This window comes from Oratosquilla oratoria, unplaced genomic scaffold (genome assembly GCF_046742065.1).
Source record: "Oratosquilla oratoria isolate Oo_2021 unplaced genomic scaffold, ASM4674206v1 SCAFFOLD90, whole genome shotgun sequence".
Classification (NCBI taxonomy): domain Eukaryota; kingdom Metazoa; phylum Arthropoda; class Malacostraca; order Stomatopoda; family Squillidae; genus Oratosquilla; species Oratosquilla oratoria.
The window spans coordinates 127501-149977 of record NW_027467754.1 but is presented as its reverse complement, the minus strand read 5'-3'; the positions used below and the strand labels follow the sequence as shown (position 1 = coordinate 149977).

General features: G+C 40.1%; 1 protein-coding gene across 6 annotated transcripts in view; it reads right to left on the bottom strand.

The window, feature by feature from the left end:
- Nucleotides 1–16573: 16573 nt before the first annotated feature.
- The window catches only part of LOC143024093 (uncharacterized), a 15329-nt gene continuing 9425 nt past the window's right edge, over nt 16574–22477 (bottom strand). For 3 of the 6 annotated variants that reach the window (XR_012966261.1, XR_012966259.1, XR_012966260.1), the window contains exon 4: nt 16574–19835. Coding sequence is in view for 3 of the 6 variants with exons in the window: in XM_076182840.1 (XP_076038955.1) it covers nt 16686–16996; nt 19701–19785 (396 nt within the window). In the remaining 3 variants the exon portion in view is untranslated. Of the gene's footprint in view, nt 20443–22477 lie in introns of those variants that run through there. The other 3 variants (XM_076182840.1, XM_076182842.1, XM_076182841.1) reach the window with 3 other exon arrangements.

The window sequence follows — 22477 nt, the reverse complement described above, 5'->3', positions numbered from 1 at the left end:
AATATTTCTTGTCCAAACTCACCCTTTTTGGCGCATTCCGTGTACTGCAAAGTATCTACATTAAATACAATGTCTTCATTTGATTCCTTCTTCCTTAAAGAACCTAATTAATAGACAAAAGTAATTATAAAGATACCAAGTATCAAGATGATATAATGTTAATCATCAAAATTCGCAAACACAATAGCAGACATCTAGACGTCTCTAAGGACATATTCAACAGCATATGAAGGAAAGATCATTTGTTGTTTGGAGATTTGAAAAATTAAAATTTGTAACCATATATCAAAATCCCACGAATCAAAATGCCATAGTCAATATCATAATCCCACACATAATATTCCAGGATGTTAATAGTATTAATAAACACTATTTGTTAAAGTATAATTTCATTTGGTAAATTTATTAATGAATATAGGCCTAAGTTAATTGGCGTGGGATTTTTACCAATGGGAATATGACCTTATGGGACTCTGTCATGGGTTCGACACAGGCAAGGTCATCATATCAAGACAACAGGTCAGGACTCGCAGTAATGGATTTAAACTGGACAAACTTAGATAAAGTTGTTTTAAGAAACGGTTAGACAACTAGGGATGACAGGTGGTAATAGACATGGAACTGCCTAATATAGGCCACATGGTCTCTTGCAATCTCCTTCGTTCTTATGTTCTTGTCCCACTGGGCGCCGACGACCGTCGAGAGCTCGTTCGAGTCAAAAACGACTTCGGTTACAAAATCAAAAAATTTCAAATATTCAAATAATATTTCCGTTACATCTATCAAAGATTGATAAACTTAGAGATAGTGTAAACATAGATACGGATGTTAGACATACTGTTGAATTGTTCTTAGTTAGGGATATCTAGGTTTCTATATTCAAATGGAGGTTGGAGGTAGGAGGATGTCGGAGGAAAAATAGCCCAGTGTGATTGATAGTAACCCTCCTGGAGGTCAGCCATATTGGATTTGCAAGTCTGCTCCTAGATGCTACGCAAGTTTGACGACAATTATTAAAAGATCAAATTACTTGTAATGGAAATTCCCTTAACGATAATATAAAATAATGAAAATAATATGTATTTTGGGATCTGGCGATTTCACCGACAACAATTCATCGACACGCTCAATTCATCGATATACACAATTCATCGGAAAAATAAGAATATTCTAATTTGAAATATATAACTAGATTGTGTTTTCATCCTTCATTTAGTATACTTTTACCTTTGATAATGAAATAATTACTTTCATAACCTTTATCTAGGATGAAGAATTTCTTTTCGTAGTATTTATCAATAGATAAAATTCTTTACTGACACAACTATTGAAAATGACAAATCAGTTTCAACTAAACTTAGAACTATAAATTGGTTTACTTAAAATTATAAAAGCTAGGTCATGGGCTATTGCCCGCAAATAATCAACGACGTTGCTATATATGAAGGATATCTTTCTACAATGTTTTTTTTTTTATCCGTTCAGAGGAGTCACGATATTTCTTTCTTTGTAGTCGAGATGAAGTACCTGCCAAGTATTGACCGATTTTCACTTCATTATAGTTTTGTTCCTTGATTTAGCACACTTTACCTTTGATAATGAAATAGTTACTGTCATAGCCTTTATTTAGGATACTACAAAAAGCAAGGTAGGATTTTCCTTCTTCCACCCTTTCACCAATCAGATTATTAGTTTCAAGTCTATCCATCATTCTATCTATCTATACATCTATCTATCTATCTATCTGAAAAAACACTGCCTTAATTGTTATTGAATCCAAATTCAAACGTCCGATCTGAATGGACTTGAAAAAAAATCAAATCCAAAAGGAAGTGAACGAAGTCTAAGATTTTGGACCAAGACTCACTAGAAATAGCAGGAGTATGATTTTATTCCAATTTATACGTGATATGAAGAAGTTTTTGCTAAGAATGTGTTTAAAACTGGGATAATTTAGTTGCAAAGTACATTATTTTTTCTTTTTGCAGATAAAGAAAATTTATTGAAAAGATTTATTTTGTTAAAAAAGAAACACACACAAACACACACACACAGACACACACACACAGACAGACACACACACACACACACACACACACGAAATGTTCGCCAACGCAGGACCGACCTTCTAACGCCTCCCCTCCCTCCTCCGCTTCAACTCCTCAATATCTTCTTAATTAAGGACGCAGGAGGCGACTCGCCAAGTTAGTTAACTCGTTACAATCATGTTCCGGACCGACCCAGCAAAGGATGGAAGGAGGGAGGGAGGGAGAGGGGGCGCAGGGATTTTGGAGAGAAAGGTGGACGCACCTCTGTGGAAGGTTGTTCCTGCGGGAAGGAAGGAAGGAAGGAAGGAAGGAAGAAAGGAAGGAAGGAAAGGAGGAATGAAGGCGTTTGTTGGTTCGTTAGGTTGGATTATCGAGCGAGGCTCCTGTAATTCGAGACCAGTTGTGTAACCACAGAAAGCCATTTCTTTCACGGGCGGACCTGTCGTCGTCTGCATTGTTCCAGTAATAAGGAGAAAGGGAAGAATAGGGAGAAGAGAAAAGGAAGTAGTACGTGAAAGAGAGAAGGCAGCTGGGAGAGATGAAACATTAGAAAGGTGAGAAGGAGTGGAGGAAGGAAAGTGTAGTAGGTTTACGTGAGGGGAAGGAAGGAAGGAAGGAAGGAGGGAGGAGAGTTTACCAATAACACAAGGTGTGTTCTATAGAGGATGAACCGGCGACAGAGTCGGCAAGTTCGTTTGGTTTAATTGGTCCTTCCCTCACAAAAGAGGGAAGGTCTGAACTATCCAAAAATTCGGACTGTGTGTTACTGGAAGCGCTCTCTCTCGAAGAAGGAGAGGCTGAGGTGTCGGATTAAGTACCTGGCTGGCTGGCCGACTAAATGTTGGGAGTCTTATGTAGACGTTCCCATTCAGGAGAAAGTCTACGCAAGATTCCCAACAATCTCAATCTAAATTCCGACTTCTTTATGCTTCTTTTTAATCAGGAGGCAATATCAAAGGATGTTACGTCAAAGTAGAACAACGTCGGGAAGAAACCCGGAGGGAGGTAAGGTCTTAAAAGAAGTCCTTTTCTTCTCCCGAAAAAAAAGATAGTTGATCGACCACGAGTTACCCACTGTTCACAGGTTATATAGAATTCATTGATTTAAGTAAAGGCATTGTTTTGCAACTGAATGAAATCGCCAGGCAGCAGCACTAACTAGGGTAGACATCTATAAATGACCTTGCTGTCATTTTTAAGAGGTTAGTGTAGCGTTGCTTTCCTGTTTTGAGTCTCTATTAGAAAGACTTCGAAGTCGTCACCCACAGGAATAATCTCCTCGTTCCCCCCAATTCTACCCTTCTGATTTATGCGAAAGGTGCCGCTATAATTCGACTACACACAGACACAATAAAGATCAAGATCGAGAAAGGAGTACGGCAAGGCGATACCATTTCACCCAAATTATTTACAGTTTGTTTGGAAGAGATTTTCAGAAGGTTGACTTGGGAAGAGAAAGGTTTGAAGATTAATGACGAATATTTGAACCACCTAAGATTTGCAGATGACATTATTCTTATTTCAGAAAAAGCGGAAGACTTGCAAGATATTCTGAGTGATATGAACAAGGAAAGTCTCAAAGTAGGCTAAAGAATGAATAAGAGTAAAACCAAAGTAATGTTTAACACCAAAGTTCAAAGTAAAGGGATTATAATCGGTGATGAGTCTTGAAGAAGTTGAAGGGTATAATTATTTAGGCCAGATGGTGAAAGTGACGAAAGATCATGCAAAAGAAATTTACAGAAAAAAAAAATAATAATAAATAAATAAAATAAATAAGTAAAAATAAATATATATATACATATATTTACATACATACATATATATATACATATATATATATACATATATATGTATATACTGTATATATATACATATGTATATACATACATATGTATATACATACATATATATATACATATATATATATATACATATATATACATACATATATATGTATATACTGTATATATATACATATGTATATACATACATATATATATATAAATATATATATATATATATATATATATAGAATAAGCCAGTAAACCCGGAAAATTGAATTGAAAGTACGCCGACCGGTAGAACGAGAGAATTTAAACTTGTCAAATCTTCATCATTTGTATTATGAACTTTTTTTTTTCCTCTCTCTCTCTCTCCCAATGACTTCTCCTCCTTGTGCACGAGAGGCAAAACAAATTCGTGTGGTGTAGTCAATTTACAGATTAACAGTTCTTTGCACCATCAATGTGTGTATATATATTTTCCTCCCGCCGTAAAATTTCCTACCATCATAAATGCTCGAAGTTTCCATCATCGAAAGCGAAAGTGGAAGGGAGGGGGAGGAGGTTCAGAAGTCTTCCTTGGCTGGCCTGCTTACCGTCACGTCACGTCGACACGCATCCCAACCAACCTCTCCTCTCACCCTCCCTCCCGCCCTCGCCAAATGTCGCCAGGTCTGCTAAAGAAAAAAACAATATAAGAATGATACCCTCCAACATTAATCTGCCAGCATCAAGTCTGAAAAATATAGTTTACTAGAAAGATAGACGTGAGCAAACGAGGAGAATACAACGTGTACTAATTTCATATATATCACGGTGACAGGTTCAGTTATCAAACAAATTCGTGGTTAAATTTTTCTTAGTGTTAATAGAAATTAACAGAAGAGATATAGGTGGTGTGTTCTCTCATAATGTTCAATGAAAATTTGTTACTTTTAAAAACAATAATTGTCGTGCGGCCTATGGTATAATCGGTCAGTGACTGCAAGTTAGTAGAATTCAGTCGTACGTGCTGCTCCTATTTGTAGCCCAATATATAAGTACACACACACACACACAGAACCGGGGTTCGATTCCCCGGTCGGGCGGAGATAAGATGGGTTTGTCTTCTTTCACGTGTAGCCCCTGTTCACCTAGCAGCGAGTAGGTACGGGACGTTAGTCAAGGAGTTGTGACCTTGTTGTCCCGGTGTGTGGTGTGTGAGTGGTCTCAGACCTACCCAGAGATCGGCTAATAAGGAGCTCTGAGCTCACTGCCGTAGGGTGGTGTCTGGCTGTCTCGACAGAGACTGCAGCAGATCCGAGGTGAATACACACACACACACACACACATACACACACCACGAGCATAGCTCACACACACACACACACACATACACACGCACACACACACACACACGCGCGCGCACACGCACACACACAAACACACACACATACATTTACACATCTACACAAGAAAATACACACACATACATGTATGCACACATATACAATCAAATACAAACATGCATACACAAGGAAACATAAAAACACACAAATATACTAATGCAGAAACACATATGCATACAAAAATACATATACGAACACAAAGTAGACACACACACACACACAATTTATAATCATTTACTATTTACCTTTTATGTTTGTTATTCAACTATACCTATGCATTTATTTATGTGTCTTATTTGTTATTTTTACATTATTACAGTTTTAATTTATTATTAATATGATTTTTTTTTTTTTTTTTTGCATCCGACCTAGATATGGATCAAAAGGTCTCCTGTCGGCATGCTCCGCCTTTGTAATCCTTTGTACACACACATACACACCGACACACACACACACGCACACACACATACACATATGTACACGAACAGACACACACACAGACACAGACATACATATTGACATACACACGTATAAAAACATACACACACACACACACACACACGCACATACACACACAAACACACACACATACGTAGACGTACAAGTACACAGACACAGACTGACACACACATATACATACATGTACACAGACACACATGTATATACATACACATGTCCGCACACACATGTGCATACATATGTAGACTAACACACATGTACACATACACACACATATATATACACACATGTACACACACAAACATGTGCACATACACACATGTACACACACACACTTTTACACACACATGCACAGACAAACACACGTAAAACACATGCACAGGTACACACGTAAACGGACACGTAAAAACACACGTCCAAACAGACGTGTACACATACACATGTGCATACACATATACACACACACATGTCCAAAAACATATGTACACATACACACACATACACATATACATATACACATACGCGCCACATTGAAGTTAGGTAATCTGAGACGGAGGGGAGGATATAGGGATGACTAATTTGTGTGGGCCAGTGGTTCTCAACCTGGGGCCCCCAAAGGAACCACGGGGACCCCCAGAAGAGCCACGGGGGCTCCCTGAGGAGCCGCAGGGCCTCCATAGGATCGGCGGGGAGCCCCAGCAGGATCGGCGGGGCGCCCCCAGGAGGATCGGCGGGGCGCCCCCAGGAGGATCGGCGGGGCGCCCCCAGCAGCAGGATCGGCGGGGCGCCCCCAGCAACAGGATCGGCGGGGCGCCACCAGCAGGAGGATCGGCGGGGCGCCCCCAGCAGCAGGATCGGCGGGGCGCCCCCAGCAGCAGGATCGGCGGGGCGCCCCCAGCAGGAGGATCGGCGGGGCGCCCCCAGCAACAGGATCGGCGGGGCGCCCCCAGCAGGAGGATCGGCGGGGCGCCCCCAGCAGCAGGATCGGCGGGGCGCCCCCAGCAGGAGGATCGGCGGGGCGCCCCCAGCAGGAGGATCGGCGGGGCGCCCCCAGCAGCAGGATCGGCGGGGCGCCCCCAGCAGGAGGATCGGCGGGGCGCCCCCAGCAGGAGGATCGGCGGGGCGCCACCAGCAGCAGGATCGGCGGGGCGCCCCCAGCAGGAGGATCGTCGGGCGCCCCCAGCAGGAGGATCGGCGGGGCGCCCCCAGCAACAGGATCGGCGGGGCGCCCCCAGCAGGAGGATCGGCGGGGCGCCCCCAGCAGGAGGATCGGCGGGGCGCCCCCAGCAGGAGGATCGGCGGGGCGCCCCCAGCAGGAGGATCGGCGGGGCGCCCCCAGCAGCAGGATCGGCGGGGCGCCCCCAGCAGGAGGATCGGCGAGGTGCCCCCAGCAGGAGGATCGGCGGGGCGCCCCCAGCAGGATGAGCGGCGGGGCGCCCCCAGCAGGAGGATCGGCGGGGCGCCCCCAGCAGGATGAGCGGCGGGGCGCCCCCAGCAGGATGAGCGGCGGGGCGCCTCCAGCAGGATGAGCGGCGGGGCGCCCCCAGCAGAAGGATCGGCGGGGCGCCCCCAGGAGGATCGGTGGGGCGCCCCCAGGAGGAGCGGCGGGGCGCCCCCAGGAGGATCGGCGGGGCGCCCCCAGCAGGAGGAGCGGCGGGGCGCCCCCAGGAGGATCGGCGACTTCCTATCTCAGTTTCAAAAATAATCAGTTTGACACGTCTGTGTATTAATACTAATGTTTTCTTTCTTTTAAAGACTCATTCTTCAGACAGAAAAACGGATGCAGCATGGGCTCCAACATCTGTCCAGTGCTTGCCACCATCTACATGGAGTGGTTTGAATGTACCTTGTTACCAAAAATTAAACCAGCGGAGATGTTTTGGTACAGATATGTAGATGATATTTTTACTATATGGGATGAAAAATTGGGTTCTTTTAATGACTTCTTCATAGAATTAAACAACCTAGCAAGTCATTTAAGTTTCAAAGTAGAATGGGAAGAAGGAAAAATCCCATTTCTGGACACTTTGGTCATGAGAGGTCCGGACCAATTGTCCTTTTCAGTGTACAGGAAGCCCACACACACCGGCAGCTACCTACATTTCTTTAGTCATCACCCGGATAATATCAAATGTAGTGTAGCGTCGGGCCTGTTTCTTAGAGCATACAGGATATGCAGCCCACGACATCTAGATGCAGAATTAACATTAATTCAATCACAACTTTCAAAGCTAGGATACCCAGGGTGGTTTTTGTCCAAAGCCCTGAGGAAAGCAAAACACAATTTTTATAAAACATCCAACCTTAATGATAAATTCAAATGGAGCAAGAATAACTTGTTATTACCATATAGTGATTCCATTAATGCAGCTTTCAAACTTTTGCCCAATGATGATGTCAAACTAATTTTTAATTACCCAAACAGTTTATTCAGGAAAGTAGTGAATGTACACCGACGCACCAACATAGAAAACAGCCCCGGTGTGCACAAACTTCCCTGCAAAGACTGTGATGAAGTATACTGGGGCCAAACAGGAAGAGACTTAACCACGAGAATAAAGGAGCATAAAAATTCCGTTAAGTACAGACAAGAAAATTCAGCTGTGTTTCTCCACACCAGTAAGAAGGACCACCGCATGGATTGGGAAAAGGCTGAAATTATTTATAAATCCCAGAGTAGTTTTCGAAGAAAAATTATTGAATCCTCTCTCATTAAACACCTACCCAATTTTAATTTATCGAAAGGTCAATGGTCACCAGACTGGATCACATGGATGGCAGCAAACAAATTGATTATGAAAGCGGCAGGACAGATTCCCACATACCAACCCCAAGTAACTTGAGTCCCCTTGCCCGCGTCTCCTAATTGTTCTCTCCCTGTCCATATTTATACTTGTTAACTCTATTCCTTTGTATCATTCTGCTGAAGAGGACCACAGTCAGTGGTCGAAATATACAGATAATTAGTATTTCTGATTTCTTTTCTCTGACAGTGGGTTAACAAGTTTCATATATATATATATATATATATATATATGTGTGTGTGTGTGTGTGTGTATTCACCTCGAATCTGCTGCAGTCTCTGTGTGTGTGTGTGTGTATATATACACATAAATAATTAAACTAACTAACCAATCCCTCCGTCTTAATGGGTACTTATTTATTTATTATTTTTTTTTTTTACTCTACTTGCGGCCAAGCTCCTATATGAATCCATTTGGAACGATTGTGCATTTCATACAGGAGGAGCCAAGAAAAGAGGGAGGGAGGGGTGGTGAATGGGAGTGGAGTATGTAGGGATGAAATGGGTGGGAGTGGATCTATGCCTTTGACTTTTGGCTACCTCCCTTGTAAGGGGGAAAAAGCTGTTGGTATGTGTACAGTATTTGTATGTATACAAATTATAGCGTGAAACATATATGCTCAAAATTATTTAATTTGACTTGAGTTTATTTATTTCAAACCAATACTAATACAAATGGGATAACCAACAAACATAAAGAATCTAGACAGAGTTACAGGTAAGAATGTAATAATATACTAGGAATAAATCAAAACAGCCAAATAAGGGGGCTTATTTTCAATGTCAAAAAGATATATATACATATATACATAAATATATATATATATACATATATACATATATATATACCTATACATATATATATATATATATGTGTGTGTGTGCGTGTGTATATATATATATATATATATATATGTGTATATATATATATATGTATATATATATATATATATATATATATATATATATATATATATATATGCGGAAAAACCGCCAAGGAAAAATGTAAACTGCTGACCAAGCGTTTTCGTCTATTCAGACATCCTCAGGGTACATAGAAATGAAAAAAGGACACAAGAATATATACACAGAGTATAAGGTCCAGAAGGGAACCAGGGAAGGTTGTGAGGCTATATTGTCGACCTGACCTGTTCGTGGTTATGGACGTTTGGGCCACTACCTTTTTCATAAAAAAAAAATGTCCAGCTTGTACATACCATGAATTAAATTTAAGTTATTGACAAATGTATCTTTGATCAGACTGGATTCTATTATATTTCTAGTCAAATACGATTTATTTTCAACATTTTCTTTGGCACCCTCCCAAATTATGTAATGAGTAAAGTCCCGTAGGCGAATAAGTTATGCATTAGAAATTTACCCACTCTTGACGCTATACTGATGTTGTTTTAACCTTACATTTTATTCTTTTCCAGTCTGACCAATATAGCATTTGTCGCAATTTTTACATGGAATTCAATAGATGCATCCTTCTACCTTATAAGGAGATTTTTTAATTAAAAGACTTCTAACTGTATTGAGGTTCTTGAATACCACTTGAATGTTGTACGAAAGAAATTAATTTCTAATGCGTTTGCTGTCGTTTTCAACAGAATATGCTTGAAAGAGAATCTCCTGCCACGCTTCACGAATATATATATACATATATATATATATATATATATATATGTGTATCTATATATATGTATATATATATATACATATATATATATATGTGTCTATATATATATATATATATATATGTATATATATACATATATATACAATGATAATAAAATCTTCATATGCTGTGTACAAATTAATTACTTATTCGCGTGCCATTCTGCACGAGATACAAAAAAAAATTCTATCTAATCTTTTCCTAAGAGTTTTTCTTTCACGGAAAGTCAAATGTTAATATCAACACAGCAACACAATATATAAATTATATTCTATATAACAATATTTTCATTTCCATATGTTATTATTAATTCTATAGACTTATTTATCTACTTATGGGGCAGAAACGTGGAACATAAGAGAGGAAGAGAGAAGGAGTTTGAATGTGTTTGAGATGAGGTGTCTGAGAAGTATGGTGGGGGTTACTAGGCTGGATAGAGTGAGAAATGAGGAGGTGAGGAGGAGAACAGGGGTGAAAAAGGAGTTGGGAGATAGGGTTGATGAAAGAATATTAGGATGGTTTGGACACATGGAAAGAATGAGTGAAGAAAGACTAGTAAAAGAGGTATGGAAGGCAGATGTGGAGGGAGTGAACATAAGGGGACGTCCTAGGATGAGGTGGATGGATGGGGTGAAGGGGGCTTTGGGGAAGAGGGGAATGTCTGTTGAGGAAGGAAGGGAGAGGACGGAAGACAGAGGTGAGTGGAGAATGGTTGTATATGGATGATGTTGTGATTGCATGAGGAGGAATGGGCAGGGGGGTGGGGTAGTGCGTGTGAGTAAATTTTGACGCAGCCCGAAGGGATTTCTCCCCGTCCTCTCCTTATATGCAAGGGGGGACGGAGAGGGGGGGTCGCCGATTAAATGAAGCGGCCTTGCTGTGGATGTGCTGTGTCCTGCGACACTGCTTCTGACCCAGGGCGGTGGGCAGGGTGCAGGGATGACCCATCATCCAGGAGGTGCTCAGATGAGAGGGAGGGTGGGAGGGGTGTGGAGTGTATGTAGGGATGAAATGGGTGGGAGTGTTTTTATGCCTTTCCCTTTTTGGCTACCTCCCTTGTATGGGGGGAAAAGCCTTGGTATATGTATGTATGTATATGTATATATATATATATATATATATATATATATATATATATATATGTAGAGACATTGGGACAAATTATGGGAAAGGTGGAGGGGGAAACACGGGTCTTTATCTGATTATCGAGTTTATTCCTGACCGGTTTCGCTTACAATAGCTTCTTCAGAGGAGTGTTACTCTGGGTCGAAGTTGGCGGTGTATATAGTGAGTCAGGCCCACGTTCCCTCCTTGCGGAGTGGTTGGTGGCTGGTTCCAGTACATGTCAAAAAGCATCGGTACAATATAATACAATAATAGTAATATAATAATAATACAACACAACACAACACGATCTATGACACAATATACAATATAAAATATACATACATACATACATATACCAAGGCTTTTTCCCCCTTCCAAGGGAGGTAGCCAAAAAGGGAAAGGCATAAAAACACTCCCACCCATTTCATCCCTAAATACACTCCACACACCTCCCACCCTTCCTCTCATCTGAGCACCTCCTGGATGACGGGTCATCCCTGCACCCTGCCCACCGCCCTGGGTCAGAAGCAGTGTCGCAAGACACAGCACATCCACAGCAAGGCCGCTTCATTTAATCGGCGACCCCCCCTCTCCGTCCCCCTTTGCATATAAGGAGAGGACGGGGAGAAATCCCTTCGGGCTGCGTCAAAAATTACTCACACATACTACCCCACCCCCCACCCCCCCGCCCATTCCTCCTCATGCAGTCACAACATCATCCATATACAACCATTCTCCACTCACCTCTGTCTTCCGTCCTCTCCCTTCCTTCCTCAACAGACATTCCTCTCTTCCCCAAAGCCCCCTTCACCCCATCCATCCACCTCGTCCTAGGACGTCCCCTCATGTTCACTCCCTCCACATCTGCCTTCCATACCTCTTTTACTAGTCTTTCTTCACTCATTCTTTCCACGTGTCCAAACCATCCTAATATTCTTTCATCAACCCTATCTCCCAAATCCTTTTTCACCCCTGTTCTCCTCCTCACTTCCTCATTTCTCACTCTATCTAGCCTAGTAACCCCCACCATACTTCTCAGACACCTCATCTCAAACACATTCAAACTCCTTCTCTCTTCTTCTCTTATGTTCCACGTTTCTGCCCCATACAGTGCTGTTGGCACAATCACTCCTTCATACAGTCTCCTCTTCGCATCCATTCCCAAATGTCTATTCCTCATTACACTCTTCAAACCACCAAGGCATTTACTCGCTTCTCTCAATCTACATTCTACCTCCACCTTCACTCCACCTTTTCCTGCTACACTTGCACCCAAGTATCTAAAACTATCCACTTCCTCCAGTCGCTCTCCCTTAATGTTCACTTCCAGTCTACTGCCACTTTCACCCCTTGTACATCTCATCACCTTACTTTTACCCACATTTATCTTTAGCTTTCTTCTATCACATACTCTCCCAAACTCTGCCACCAGCTTCCTCAATCCCTCCTCTGACCCTGCCACAAGCGCAGTGTCGTCTGCAAACAACAGCTGGCTCACCTCCCACTTTTCTCCATTTTCTTTAACCATCTCCAATCCCTGACTCACTACCCTAGCATTCACCTCTCGCACCACCCCATCCATGTATAAGAAAATATAATATATAATATAATATACCAAACCAAATCATATCTTGGTATATCACATTATAATACAACATAATAATTTGTATCAATACATAATCAATAAAATTATAATAAGAATAAATATTCGAGTTTTGAAAAATGGAAATATATATATGAAGATAGATGTCACCGTGATATTTTGTCATCGTGTTATGTCTGAGTTGTCCTGGGCGTCTTTTAGCTGCATACTCCGCCGTGCATTCCGTCCACTCCACTTCTCCCACCTCCCGGCCCGTGCTGTGTCCGGCAGTCATGTGTAATGTTTCAACTGTTTCAGTATAACACCTCAAACAGCATCGGTATAACATATGATAATAATAATAATAGTATTAATAATAATAATAATAATAATTACTGTAAAAATAATAACATACAATATAATATATAATAATGCAATATAATTATATTACAGTATAATAACATAACATAATACTACTAATGCAATATAATTATATTACAGTATAACAGGATGCCAATAATAGTAAGTGTTCAGCTTCCAGAAATCACAGTTTGTTCATGAATGCATAGAGAAGTGATTATAAAAGTGTTTTTTTTTTTTCTTTTTTAGAAAATTACGTTTACAGCTTTAAATGTAACTGTTTTAGGTACACAGAGCACAGGACCTAAGTTTATTTATTTCTTTTTTTCTGAAATGTTTCATTTTCGGATACCAGAGTAGAACTTTTGAAAAATAACACATGGTTGCATCATGCCTTCTCATGACGATACTGTATAAAGTGCATATATTACTTGATACAGTGCATATATTGCTTGATATCTGCCACAAACTTGTTTCAGTAAAGAATATCTATCACTGCAAAGTATTTCTATCTCTAATCTATCTCTTCCAGCTGGCATGCACATCTCAAAATTGTATGGAAAGAAAGCTCCCCCAACACCAAAGGAAGGGTGTGAAGGCATTTGTGATAAGAGATGAGCCCCAGTCTGATTCTGATGTGTACCTGAGTATGATCAATTGTATAAGGTCAGGCCATATGTGAACATTCTGAAAGAAAACTTTAATAAGATTCCTTTGAGTATGAACGTTTGTGTTGATGTGATGATGGTTCCTTACAAAGGTAGTGGAGGGCCTTAATTGTTACTACATCAAGTCCAAACCTAACCCTTGGGGGTTTAAAGTTTGGACTTTAGCTGATTCTTTTGGCATCGTGCATAATTTTGATACGTGTGTTGGTGCAACACCAAAAGTTGATGGTTTTCCTCATTTGAAATCCAGTGCTAATATTGTTTGTAAATTGGCGCCTGTTATTCCTCAGTGTAAGAATCACAGACTGTTCATGGATAATTTGTTCTCAACAGTTCCTCTGTTTTTTGAAATGTTCAAGAGAGGTATGTTATGCATGGGGACTGTTCGGAGTAACAGACTTGCTGGACTAAAATCAAAGGGAAAGTCTGCCTTTGTAGAATATGAACAAAAGGTTAGCACATGTGCAGGTTCTGTAAGGGTTGTTAGATGGAATGATAAAAATCTATGTACAGTCATGTCTACAATGGGATCTACTCAACCTGTCACAACTATTGGACACTGGGACAAAAATGTATCCACAACACAGAAAACTGATGTAAGGTGTCGTGCTCTTATCAAGTATTATGATGCAAAATATGGGAGGTGTTGATAAAATGGATGCCCTTATTCCTTTTTATAGGATGTTTTTCAGATCAAAGAAGTGGTATCATCAGCTTTTTTTTTTTATCATTTTTTTGATGTGGCAATAGTCAATGCTTGGTTGGTGTACAGACGGGATCACACAGCTTTTGGTGTCTGCAAAGCCTCTAAAATTGCATGATTTCAAACCAGTTTTGTCCTTATCCCTGCGTCTGCAAAATGAGCCATTGACAGGTAAGAAGAGAGGTGGGCCATCAGCTGGTGGAGTTGATGAAAAGCACAAAGGTCATAACACTAAACCAATTCCTTCTAACTAAGGCAATTAGGCATGACCAGGTTGGGCATTTTCTTGTAACTCTAAAAAAAAATGAGGAAGGTGCAAAATGCCTGGTTGCAAGTCGTCACCTATAGCATGGGGCTTGAAGTGTGAACTCTATTTGTGTATTGCCTCAGACAAAAGGTCTTTCTTGGATTTTCATGGGGTTCACTATGATCTGCAAACACTGCCACATGAAAAATGAATTGATCTTTCTGGTAAAAAAAAAAAAAAAAGTCATGTTTCAGGAGTTTTGACTTCTTTCAGTACCTTTTAGTCGGTTTACATTTGTCTCTAATTGGGAATATGAGATAAGGTATTTCTTGATCTGTAAACATTGCCACATGCATAAGGGACTGATTTCTCTTATACTGGATAAGAAATTTGTGGTACAGGAGTGTTCAATATTTCATCAGTACCTTTTAACTGGCTTTGATTTGTGAAAATGTTTATCTTTTTCATTCAGTCTAACAATGAAGTTATAGCAAACTTCACTCACTACATTCATTATTATCTTATCAAAGGTTTTTATCATAAAAAATAATAATCTTCACTTTCAGGTAAGATTAAAGTTTGGTATGTAATAATTCTATATTTTGGCTATATTTCACTAAAAGGCCTGTCCTGTGCTCAGATCATCGAAAAAGGCACGGTTGAAAAAGAAAAATGATTTACAAGAAAAAGTTAAAAACAAGGCCATTTCTGTAATATGGCATGCAAAAGCAATCAAAAACACCTACTGATTTTTTTTTTAAATGTGAACTTAATGTGTATCATAATGGGTTAAGAATATTACATACATATACCAAAGGCTTTTTCCCCCTTAAAAGGGAGGTAGCCAAAAAGAAAAAGGCATAAAAACCATTCCCACCCACTCCATTCCCCTCCACCCTCCCTCTTATCTTGGCACCTCCTGGATGACAGGTCATCCCTGCATCTTGTCCAGTGAGTGAACTTTCACAGATTGGTTACAAAATAGGATGAGGGAGTCAGATGAGAGGTACAAAGAAAAGAAAAGAGAAGAATATTACTTAACAATAAAATAATCTAATATATATATATATATATATCAGTATTATATATATATATATATATATATATATATATATATATATATATATATATATATATATATATATATATATATACATTGGATATTTCAAATATTTTACTTAAGAATATTAATTAACAATAAAATGATATAAAAAACATTATATTGGACATTTCAAATATCATTTTACATTAGAATAAAATAATATAAAATTTTATTTCAAATATTATTTCAGTTAAGAATATTAACAATAAAATAATATAAGAGAATTATTTCGGATACTTCAAATATCATTTCACTTAGGAATATTAATTAATAATAAAATAATCTAAAAAAATTATTTTGGACATTTCAAATATTATTTTACTTAAGAAAATTAACAATAAAATAATCTAATATATATACTATATATATATATACATACATATATATATATATATATTATACATGTATGTATATACATACACACACACACATATATATATATATTGGATGTTTCAGATATTATTTTACTGAAGAATATTAACATTGAAAATAATCTAAAGAATATATATAATAATAATAATTTGGACATTTCAAATATTATTTTACTTAAGATAGTATGCAACCCTTTAAAATCATGGATTTCTGAATGGATCCCTTGCAGCACTGAAATGTTTGCCCACCCACCCACCCACCGCTGGCTGGCCTACATACAGTCGGAATACGAGCTCCTTGAGATGGAACCCACATTCTGGAGACGGGTAGTATGGAGACTACCCTCTCCGACGCCCATCCTACTGGGCCGTCACCTGTCCGTCACTGGTGCGGCAAGACCAAGAATCGGCAGAAAGGAAGCGAGAATCTAGGCAAAGAGTACCAAGACGAGCGAGCCAAATGTAAGCTTCCGTACAGACTCGAATGAACCCGCAACTGACATTTCCTCACCTGAGTCAACGGGACGTGAGCTCTTGCTTGCCCAGTTTCTCTGAGATGAGTGGGCTGACGCATGCACTTGTACGTGGTTATGGACCACGTCTTGATCGAGTCCATCTTGCTCTGAGGGGGCCGTACCACCGCAGACCCGTTCTCGCTTCCGGGCGACATAAGAGGCACTGGAGACATGACTGCTGATGAGAATACAAACAATAACCCCAAGAATCGTGACACGCATTACGTTATATCCTGATGTTTGTCCGGTATTAGAAATGACAGTAAACCCCCGATATAATGGACAGTATGGGGACAGGGGGCCTGTCATCATATCCAAAGATCTGTTATGACCAAGGATCCCTTGCTATAGTGGATGAAAATCCGTTATAGCAACGGTTTGTCCGCTCAGATTTTTTGTCCATTATATCCGATATGCTGAGATCTGTTATACTGAGGGTGTACTGTACTGTTGTCATTTCATATTCAACTATTTTAATTTCCTCTTTTAAGTTAGAGTGCAGTGTCATGAAAAATGCGCTCCTGTTGTTCTTACAGCACGTCTCGTCTAGACTTTTTTTTCTCGCCATGGATCACACATTCAAAATCTCTAGAATTAAGAGAATCCCCAATACTTAGATGAAAATAAACAATTAAATAACAAAAATAATAAAACAAATGAATGACAGAAATTTCTGCAGACCAGCGGGAACCTCTACTTCTTCATTTTCGTTCCGAGCACTGGAAGTTTCCAATTTTTCCAAATACAGATTTCCTGGATACATATTTTAGTACACGCTGAATGTCCAAATAAGCAAGTTTTTATCTAAATACCCTGTGTACACAAAAGGACAAAATGTGCATCCCTGTGTTCTTAGCCTTCAAATACAGTCCTTTTATTCCCTTAAAAAAACCTACCTCCCTGAAAACAACATTATCCCATTACATTTATATATAAGTACTATATCTAGCAAATGTAGCATGTGACATTTTACCACTACTGAAAACAAAAGCCACCAATTAGTTTTTTATTCTCTTTATCAATTAATTTCTTTATTCCCTTTCAAAAACCCTACCTCCCTGACAACATTATCCCATTACATTTATATATATGTACTATATTTCGGTCTCACTACTTGCCAAACAAACCGAACAAAACCAAGAAAAGCCGAACAAAACCACAAAACCCAAACAAGGACGGGTTTTGCTCAAATGCACACTTCTATATATATATATGGTTGCATTATTTGAGCTATTTTCTTTAAAATGTGTGATTTCCATGTAATATTATCAAAGATAACTTACGTTTTTATCCTCTGCAATTTTACCGACCCCAGCTACGATTAGTCCAGCCCACCGTCTATGATCACTGGTGGTATGGATCAAACTACACACTTTTAAGCTTCTTACTGTTGTGTTATTAGTGTAATACATACATACATATACCAAGGCTTTTTCCCCCCTACAAGGGGGGTAGCCAAAAAGAAAAAGGCACAAAATCAATCCCACCCATTCCATCCCTGAATACACTCCACACCCCTCCACCCTCCCTCCTATCTTAGCACCTCCTGAATGACGGGTCATCCCTGCACCTTGTCCACTGCCCTGGGTCAGAAGCAGTGTCGCAAGACACAGCACATCCACAGCAAGGCCGCTTCATTAAATCGGCGACCCCCCCTCTCCGTTCCCCATTGAATAAAAGGAGAGGATGGGGAGAAATCCCTTCAAGCTGCGTCAAAATTTGCTCACACATACTACCTCACCCCCCATCCCCCTGCCAATTCCACCTCATGCAATCACATCATCCATATACAACCATTCTCCATTCACCCCTGTCTTCTGTCCTCTCCCGTCCTTCCTCAACAGACATTCCCCTCTTCCCCAAAGCCCCCTTCACCCCATCCATCCACCTCATCCTAGGACGTCCCCTCATGTTCACTCCCTCCACATCTGCCTTCCATACCTCTTTTACTAGTCTTGCTTCACTCATTCTTTCCATGTGTCCAAACCATCCTAATATTCTTACATCAACCCTATCTCCCAGCTCCTTTTCCACCCCTGTTCTCCTCCTCATTCCTCACTCTATCTAGCCTAGTAACCCCCATCATACTTCTCAGACACCTCATCTCAAACACATTCAAACTCCTTCTCTCTTCTTCTCTTATGTTCCATGTTTCTGCTCCATACAGTGCTGTTGGCACAATCACTCCTTCATACAGTCTCCTCTTAGCATCCATTCCCAAATGTCTATTCCTCATTACACTCTTTAATCCACCAAGGCATTTACTCGCTTCTCTCAATCTACATTCTACCTCCACTTTCACTCCACCTTTCCCTGCCACATTTGCACCCAAGTATCTAAAACTATCCACTTCCTCCAGTCGCTCTCCCTTAATGCTCACTTCCAGTCTACTGCCACTTTCACCCCTTGTACATCTCATCACCTTACTTTTACCCACATTTATCTTTAGCTTTCTTCTATTACATACTCTCCCAAACTCTGCCACCAACTTCCTCAATCCCTCCTCTGATCCTGCCACAAGCGCAGTGTCATCAGCAAACAACAGCTGGCTCACCTCCCACTCTTCTCCATTTTCTTTAACCATCTCCAATCCCTGACCCACTACTGTTGCATTTACCTCTCGCACTACCCCATCCATGTATAAGTTGAACAGCCAGGGCGACATAACGCATCCTTGACGAAGTCCCACCTTAACCTCAAACCACTCACTCTCTCCATTTCCAATCCTGACACAAGCTCTACTACTCTCATAAAAACTCTTGACAGCTCCCAGAAGCTTTCCTCCTAAAAAAAAGTCGTAAAATAAAAAATAAAGCATACATGCCCACCTTCTCTGGTGGGAACGCACACTCTTCCGTCAGACGGACTAAGCGGGTCCATACCTAAGCAGAGCACTGTTGCTACATCCATGCCTGCCCCTCGGAAGTTTCGTCTTGACCAGAGCCTTGTTGTGGCCCAGGGTGACATGTTGGGGAGCCCAGGAGCCCGAGATCAGCAGTTAAAGGCCTCCAGATGGTCTGTAAATGTCAACAAGGCAATACAACCTTAAAGGCCTCAACACTAACAATGGCTCTCGCACAGCAGGTAATGGAAAGAGAGAAAAAAAAAAGATTGAATGGGTATTAGTTTCTGATCATATAAGATTTCTGTGACTCTGATCCATATGGATTTCACTCACATCCCTAAATTACCGACTCAACGACACACGGGAAATAGAATTTAAAAGTCGAGATTACTCTTCAATTATAAACGAATGCCGAATAACTGGTTCATAGGGTTGTCAAAATTGTTGAAATATTAACATTCCAAAATGAAAAGGAATTAATATATTCCCAAATTTGAGGTCACACAGGTGAAAAGAATTGAATTACGGTTCCACGTCCGAATAAGCTCGAGATCCATACTCGCTAGATGACCAGAATAACCAAATGCGACCCAGAATAAAACATGCAAGAACATAACTGTAGCAACCATGATAACAAATACACATGGTTTTCAAAGTGCGCACATTCAACAAGTATTTTTTGTTTAGAATATAATGACCAACTTTTAAGACCTCATAATATAGCACCAGCAAACTTACCTACTAAAGCAGAGCTTCAAAGCATAATCTGGCAGAATACCTTAAACTCTGTCCTACAAGACATACATCTTCTGGTGTTTCTAGCAGGTCTTTAAATATCATAAAATAATTCATGACAAGCAAAATAAAAAATTATTAATAATAAATTAATCACTAAATACAATTAAGTGAGCAACTAAAATATAAGCAACCAACTTAAGAGGATAGACTAAAAATAAATTTGGGTGAAAATTAAGGCAAAGAGATGTACAGGGACGAGAAAATCATATAAGGGAGCAGAGACGTGGAATCTGATTGAGGAGGAGGAGGAGGAGAGGAAGCCTGACGTGTTCAAGATGGAGTACAATCCGCGTAATGAAAATGGATAACGTCAGCAATATTTGACTCTTCGTGGCATCTTAACTTCAACTCTGGAGAGACGAAGAGTGCGGGGGATCTGATAGAGGTATTCAAACGGGTCAATGGTTTGAACAAGGGCGACACAGGCAAGGTCATCATATTACGACAACAGGGCAGATCTGGTAGTAATGGGTGCAAGTTGGACAAATTTGGGTTTAAGAAGGAAATAGGCAAGAACAGTTCACCAACTGCGTGGTTAACGAATGGAATGGACTGTGTAACAACGTAGGTAGCAAGCGCTCAAACTATTCATTGTTTTAAGAGGAAATTTTGGTTAAATTCCACACTACAAAATTCACTGTAAGGGGCACCATCCTAGTCTCCCAATAGGGGGGGTTGTGACGTTAAACCATATCATCATCATCAAGAGGAAATTCCATAACTTTATGGATGGGATGACAGGTGGTAAGGGACATGGAACTGCCTAGTGTAGGCTCTATGGTCTCTTGCAGTCTCCCCCATTCTTATGTTGTGTGGAGGTGAGGCAGATAACAGGTGGAAAGAAATCAGACAAGTTGTTCCATCAAAAGTGAAGGGATGCAAGAGGAGTGCCTGTTGAGCAAAGAAGAGAGAGTGCAAAAGTTCCGAGTGGATGGGCAATGGACAAGGAAGTAACGCAGCCTGAGGGGACATTCTTCATCTTCTCCGTAAACCTCTCTAATAAATGGACGGAGGGGGAGAGAGTTTACAGTTTATCTGCCATGCTTGGGGGAGGGGGGACCAGTTTGGTCACTGCTGCCCTTTGTATTCTCTCGATCTTGCTTATGTCCTTCACTCTGTGCGGGGACCATACCATCGATGCATATTCCAATTGGATGCATCAGAGTTTCGATGAGTTTTTCGTCATTTCTGTCTTAACACATAGCCGCTGACACAAGCAGTGTGGTGTGGGTAGCAGAAAAAAAAAATTGAGTTTCTTGGGATTTTTTTTTTTTTACACTGCCAAAGTTGCACTTGTTTTTATATACTCAATATTAATATCTGGGCAACTTTGGCAGTGGGAAAAAACAAAACAAAAAACTTTCGTCCATTCTAGTTTGCCTCTTAAGTCACCCTTCCTTCACTTGGACACACATTGAACAATCTCATCACCAGTCACTCCACTATTACTATCCCACCCTCTGGCAAAGACTATAGACAGCACCCACCCAGTACAGGTGCCTTAGAGCTTTCATTCTCTTCCACTGTCATTTACGGTACCTCCTCCTTAAGAACAGCTTTCTCCTTTCCTATCCCAGTCAGTCTCTATCATCATCTCCCATGGCTACTATCAAAGACCTCCTGGCTCCCTCTATCCTCCTCTACAATTAGCAACTCCTTGAAATAATCTGCCCATCTCCACCTCACAGCTTTCTCTTCCATTAACAAGTACCATTTACAGTACAAGCTCAATATAACAAACTAATTCAGCTAAAGTCCAATTAGAAAAGTTTACAGAATGTATGAATGATTATCATTTATTTTATATTATTTGTTTATTTGTTTTGTTATCATTTGTCTGTTTGTTTATTATTATTTGCTTCATTCTCATTTGTTATTAGTTATATGACAATTTATCATTATTTACTATTTACCTGTTTGTTTATTGTTCAACTATACCTATGCATTTATTCATGTATCTTATTTATCATTTACATTATTATAGTTTTTATTTATTCATTTATTTATCATTATGAT